The following is a 6,891-nucleotide window of genomic DNA, read 5'->3' on the forward strand; positions in this document are numbered from 1 at the left end:
TTCAAACCTTTAAAAATAAGCAGGTTTACATTTTTAACCCATCATTTTGATCGGATTTAAGTTATATTTAAGATTAACTTTAATCCTGTTGCACCATAACTTTAAACTCAGATTTAAATCTCAATAATGGATTAACTTTAAACGTAACCCTTATATGCATACCTCGGGTTTTAGCGACCCGGTACATCATTCTCTACCCTCTCCCTCCTTCATTTTTTTAAGTTAGACATCAACTTTCTTAGTATTCCTCAATCTATTAATTATAAACAATATAACAAGAAAAAAATAATTAAAATATAAATGCCAGTTTTCTGATTAATTTTTTGTAAAAAGTGTATAGGGTCGCTAGAGACCCGAAGTATGTAAATGTGTATTTTTTCCTGCGCAACTATATTTACATATCTGATGCTATTGCAGCAGTTAAAGATCCATCCGTGCTGTATATATTGGTCCGGGTCGCTAAAGACCCAAATATGTAATAATGATTAGCGAAACATTCATGCATTTAAGGGTTAATGGAGGTTTAAATAAATAAAATGCTCATGCAATTAAAATATGTAACTGATCGAACAAAAACTGTAGAGATCTGACAAAAACAGGTCTCAGAGAGGTGTTTATTACAAATAAAAATGAAAATGAAAGCACATGGAGTTGGCAGAGTGCGAGGGTCGTGGCGGGATGCGGATCCGTCACTCATGGTGCACCTCGGTGTCGGACAAACAGAAGAAGTGAGGAATATTTAACAGCAGCGGTCACAGTGATGATGAGGCGAGCACCAGTGATCGCGGCCGCGCCTCTCGTTTCTCATGCCCGCTCCGTGTGTCTGCTGTCATATCATGTCATTTGTTATTTTTATTTTATCTCTGTTCTTTTGTCGTAAGTTATGCTATTACTCCATTAATTTATACTAGCCTATCCAGCGCTCCCTGAACGCAGTCTCTGGCGTATTGCCACGACTTTGATCTGATCATTAAGTCTTTCCGAGTCACAGGGCTCAAGTCCAAGTCAAGTCTCGAGTCAAGTGACTCGAGTCCACACCCCTGGTATTTGTAATGATGATGATGATGAAGGTGTGTCATTACTTGGGCATGCTGTCACAGCTGAACCATTGAATGCTGGGAGACGGCACTGCCTCCGCCACACAGGTGACCGCGTGCTTCTTACCAGGCAGCTGATGGTCAGAGAGTTCAGTTATCTGAGGAGGAACTACAGAGACAGGAAATGACATCAGTCAAAAAACCTCACAGAATAAATGAGAAAATAACTGACCAAGAAGCTTAAAGGTGAATAGTCATTTTTAAATACAAGTAATGAGTAATTTATTTGTTTATTAATTGAATTAAACCAATTAAATTTTGCATTAAATGTTAAATTAAATTAACAGAATTAAATATTAAATTACATGTACTTAGATGAAATTAAACATTGAATTAGATATTAAATTATACTAAATTAAACAAATTAAATATAAAATTACATATTTAAATATATTAAATGAATTATATAATACATTAAATATTAAACTATTGAAATATTAAATGAAGTGAAGAGAATTATCAAATAAATGCATTAAAAATAGGTTAAACTAATTAAATATTAAATTACATATGTAATTAAATTAAACAAATTAAATATTTTGTTTTTATTTTAATTACATTAAACAAATGAAATATTAAAATAAAATAAATTATTAAAATATTAAATAAAGTCAAATTATCAAATAAATTCATCAAAATTTAATTCAACTAATTAAATATTAAATTACATATGTAATTAAATTAAACAAATAACATATTGAATGAAGTAAAATTAATTGTAAAAATAAATTAAAGATTTAACTAAACTATTCAAATTTTAAATTACATATGTAATTAAATTAAACAAATTAATATTTTGTCAAATATTTAATTACATTAAATTAAATTAATTATATTACTTTATTATAATATTAAACACAAATATTTGGTTAAATTAAATTAAAATTAAAATTAAAATTAAAATTAAAATTAAAATTAAATTAAATTAAATTAAATTAAATTAAATTAAATTAAATTACGTGCATGGTTTCACAGTAATCCCAACAGGTTCATGTGACACTGAAGACTGGAGTAATTATGCTGAAAATTCAGCTTTGCATCACAGGAATAAATTACATTTTACAATAAATTCACATAGAAAACAGAAAACTTTAATAACGATATTTCACATTTTTATTAGTTTTACTGTATTTTTTAATCAAATAAATGCAGCCTCTATGAGCATAAAAGACTTTAAAAGCATTAAAAATCTCACCGACCCCAAACTAAATTAAATTGCATTACATTACATTACATGCACGGTTTCACAGTAATCCCAACAGCTGGTGTTATTCTTGGTCCAGACTTAAATGGGTGTCTGTTTTCAGGAAATGGGGCCGTGTGTAAATAGATGTCAAACTGTCTCACCTTTCACCTCTAGGTCAAAGGTCAACTCTTTAAAGTCATCTTGGTTTTGGACACTGATGGTGTAGAGACCCATCTGCTCCAGTTGGATCCTGACCAGGGTCAGTGTGCTGACAAACCTGCAGCAGATCCAGAGCACACGTCTGACATCCTGTGGGAAGGTTTAATGTTTGTTTAATAGAGGTCATGTATTGAGAGGATCATTACCGGGTCTCGTTTTCCTGTCTGGTGTTGTGTCCTCTAATAGCAGCGCCGTCTTTAGTCCAGAGGACGGTGGGTTTGGGATACGCCTCGATCTTCACCTTCAGCTCCACGTTTTCTCCGAGCAGCGCCGAGACGTTCCTGTCCAGATGAGAAGAAAGAGCCACGAATCCTTTCTCTACAGACAGACAGATGAAAATATCATTCTTACAAACGGTCACGATGAGTTACACTGAAGTTTATCAGGGTTTCCACAAAAATAATAAGCAGCACAACTGTTTTCTACATTGATGATAATCAGAAATGTTTCTTGAGCAGCAAAACAGCATATTAGAATGATTTCTGAAGAATCATGTGACACTGCAGACTGGAGTAATGATGCTGACAATACAGCTTTGATAACAGCAATAAATTACATTTTACAATAAATTCACATAGAAAACAGCTACTTTAATAATGATTTTTACTGTATTTTTTAATCAAATAAATGCAGCCTCTATGAGCATAAAAGACTTTAAAAGCATTAAAAATCTCACCGACCCCAAACTTTTGAAAGCTAGTGTATCAAATTATGATGCCTTATAAGCAAGACCGAGTGAGTTTTGCTTGCTCATCTTTCTACATAATCTATTTAATATTCCATAAGTGAGCTCATGCTCGCAGCTGATAGATCATAATCGAAGCGTTCAGGTGCTAAAAGCTTTCTTCATTAAGGCTTGCCTGCAGTCACTGCATCCTGTGTGTGTAAGTGCTGCGGACACTTTAACAAAGATCCGCATTGATCTACAGTCAGCTCCTGTGACTCTCGTATACGCTACGACGGTTTCTGTGTACGGCTGTGGTTTCATCATGTTAAACATAAACATAACTCATTTCCTTCAGCAGAAGGTCTCATTCACATGCAGCGTTTCCCCCGTGACGAGAGCAAACAGTTTTCCATCACAGGAGATGCTGCGAGACTTAAAGGGACGGGTGTTGATTTAAATATATAGTTCAGTCATGAAATTCTAGATGGGGCATTCTGACGGGGTGTTAACGTAACTGATGATATTCAGAGAGTTAAACGACTTGGCACAAGCTGATTGGTTCATGCTCTTACAGCTCAGACGATGAAGGCCGCACTTCATACAGCTCTGGTTTTACCAGAAAGCTGCAAAAAAAATTTACATACTAGTGTTATTTTACAATCATTGGGATACTATTATAGTTTTATTTTATGTGATATAAGTTTTCTCATGTTTTTTTTTTTTACTATAATAACTGTTTTTTTAAATATAGTTTTTATTCATTTTTATTTCAGTTATTTTAGCATATTAAGTTAAAGTAAATGAAAATGAGAAATGTTGACTTGGCAGCTTGGGGAAATAATTGTAATTACAATTATTAAATAAAATAAAAAATAAAAAACAGATAGATAATTTATACTTCCCTCACTGTGCTTTTTTTTTTTTTTTTTTACTTTTTTTCCAGTTAAAGTTTATTACATGTAATGAAATATTTTCATGGTTTACTCTATAACCTTGGTGTTGACTGTCACTTATTTGAGTAGCCAGACTTTATTGTATGCTTTATGTAAATGTGATGCATCTGCAGCTCTTACCCAGTACAGTGATGTCTATACTGGCTGAAGCTCTCTGGTTCAGCACACCCTCATGCACGTGACAAACATACTGTCCTGATCTGGCCAGAGACACGTCTGTGATGTTGAGACAGGACCGCATGCTCATGGACGACAGGACATCGGTCAAGAGCTCAACGCCCCCCGCCTGAGGGGCAAAAGGTTTGGGGGTTTCAGTGTTAGAAACTTTCTAACTTTTCCACTAGCACGCAATATTTGCTCCTAGAAACTGATTTTCAGGGGCATTTAGTTTCTTTTTTTTTTTTTATCATACAAAAACACTATTTTTAAAAATTATTATTTTTATCCATTTTAAAAATATATATTTTAAATGATTACAAATATTTTAATCATATAATATAAATAAATAAAATGTTACATATTTTTCCATTGATCAAAGCAAATGTCCAATAATTAGAATATCTATTACCAATTACCGCAAAAATATAACATTCAAAAACACACTCATTTGTTCAAACAAACTCCACAATTTGAATGTTAGGTGCATTTTTGTCGTTTTTGTGGCATTTTTGCCCCAAAACCGGCTTAATTTCTGACTGGTGTACATTTACATTTATTTATTTGGCAGGCACTTTTATCCAAAACGATTACATTGCATTTACTGCAAAAAATGACTTTTCTTCCTCAGTATTTTTAACTTGTTTTCCAGTACAAAAATCTAAACATTCTTAAAATAAGATACATTTACTTGAAAAGCAAAATGACATAAAGGGGTGGTTGATCAGCTTTTTTCGAAGGGCTTGATTGTGTTTATGGAGTGCATTGTAACAAGTGTTCATTTAAAATAAAAAAACAAATTATTTTCACATATTTTACCCATAGACTGTATAAAAACATGGACGTAGTGTCCGTGACGAAACGTCACGCCCCCTTACCATTACGGGTAGTTGCGTGTTCCCGGGGGTGGGGTTTATGTAAACATCAGGGTTAGTGATGTCACAAAACCAGGAAGAAGCTCGTTGTAGTCCCTACCAGCCGTTTTTTGTAGTCCTTAAACCGCGATTTCTTTAAAAGAAAATATTTCCCTTTGCATTGAACTCTGAGCGTCGTAACTTTGCATACATTGTTTATGCTCTAACAGCAACATTACACACTAACTAAAGTTCAAAAAGTGAAATCATAATCAACCACCCCTTTAAGATATTAAGTCTTGTTTTCTGAAAAAAAAAATCAGAGAACAAGACTTCACATCTAAAGTCATTTTGCTTCTCAAGTAAATGTATCTTGATTTAGGAACGTTTAGATATTTGTACTGGAAAACAAGACACAAATACTGAGGAGGAAAATGTTCAAGGGAATCAAACCCACATTTCCTGGGAATTCAAGCCCATGATTTTGTCGTTGCTAGCACCATGATTGTGTAAACAATTTAACTGACCCCTCTAAAACTAGCAAATCTGACTAGTGGAGACCAGTTCCGTGGAGAGTCAAAACCAGCAAACCACCTCAGGCTGATTTAATCTGTTTTTCAGAAATTAACAACAAAAATTAGGCGATATTCATTATGTTAATGCGCATAAACTAGAACTACAATCTTGCCTCTGGTGTCTTTATTAAACTTTGAATTTTTTTGATTTATCTCTTAATAAAAACACATATTCCTCATGAAGGTGTGGCCACACATCTTGAGCTCATTTCAACATGCGGAGCTTCTCACGGGAGCTCTCAGTGCTCGATCAAGAAAATCATGAAAACAAAGAGTTTTATTTTCAGTCCACTCACGTTTATGTCGGGAATGTCCCAAAGGAAGAAGACGAGCTCCGCGCCATGAACGGTGCAGTTGACGTTCAGCGTCTCGCCCTGTTTCAGGACCGTTTTGGAGGCGTTGATGTAGGGATCCAGAGCCTCGGGAGCTGAAGCCATGTGTGTGAAAGAAAGAACAAAAACGGCTATTGGTTGATATAAAACAAATCATCTGATGTGTTTATGAGAGACTCGGTCCGGTTAATGATGACAGATGTGCAACACAAGGACTCTCTCTATGATTTAACCATCTTACAAACACAAATTAAAAGAAAATGGTGAGTGTTTTAACTCAAAACATCAAATAATTGCCTGTAATGTTGATACATGAATGGTAAATACAATCATAAATATCTGTAATATTAAAGCATTAGCAGATGTATAGGACAAATATGAAAATCATTTCTCCTACACTGCAAAAATATATGCTTGCATATGCTTAAGACAAGAACAAATATCTGCCAATGGGGTCAGAAAAAAATTAACTTAATGAAAAAACTAAATTATTTTTCTTACCCTACTGACAGATAATTTTCTTGTTTTAAGCTAAAAAATTATATTATTAATTTTTTTTTTTTTTAGAAAACAGGAATTAGTATCTTAAAGGCAGAGTAAGTGATTTTTCAAAAACGATTTAGAAAACTGATTCGGGCCGAATCGCAAAACAAACTTGTAGCCAATCAGCAATAAGGGGCGTGTCTACTTGTGATGTGGAGGAGAGCGCGTTCAGTGCATGGGACGGACATTAGCCGAGCTGAGCGACAGAAAGATAGAGATGGCGGATAAAAAAACAAAAGAGGAAAACGTCTGCGGAACGATAAGGCAAGAAGTAGGACACGTGTAAATATCGTATCAGCTTTCCAGCGC

General features: G+C 34.0%; 1 protein-coding gene across 1 annotated transcript in view; it reads right to left on the minus strand.

Annotated features, from left to right (window-relative positions):
• pdgfrb (platelet-derived growth factor receptor, beta polypeptide) overlaps window positions 1-6,891 on the minus strand; it is a 63,869-nt gene that overhangs the window by 18,922 nt on the left and 38,056 nt on the right. Inside the window, exons 5-9 of the mRNA XM_016561529.1 lie at window positions 6,004-6,134; window positions 4,243-4,408; window positions 2,649-2,820; window positions 2,445-2,560; window positions 1,083-1,206 (exon numbers count right to left, since the gene is read on the minus strand). Of these exons, the coding sequence (XP_016417015.1) occupies window positions 1,083-1,206; window positions 2,445-2,560; window positions 2,649-2,820; window positions 4,243-4,408; window positions 6,004-6,134 (709 nt within the window). The remainder of the gene's footprint in view (window positions 1-1,082; window positions 1,207-2,444; window positions 2,561-2,648; window positions 2,821-4,242; window positions 4,409-6,003; window positions 6,135-6,891) is intronic.

The sequence above is a fragment of the Sinocyclocheilus rhinocerous genome, unplaced genomic scaffold (assembly GCF_001515625.1).
Source record: "Sinocyclocheilus rhinocerous isolate Xijiao unplaced genomic scaffold, SAMN03320098_v1.1 scaffold168, whole genome shotgun sequence".
Classification (NCBI taxonomy): domain Eukaryota; kingdom Metazoa; phylum Chordata; class Actinopteri; order Cypriniformes; family Cyprinidae; genus Sinocyclocheilus; species Sinocyclocheilus rhinocerous.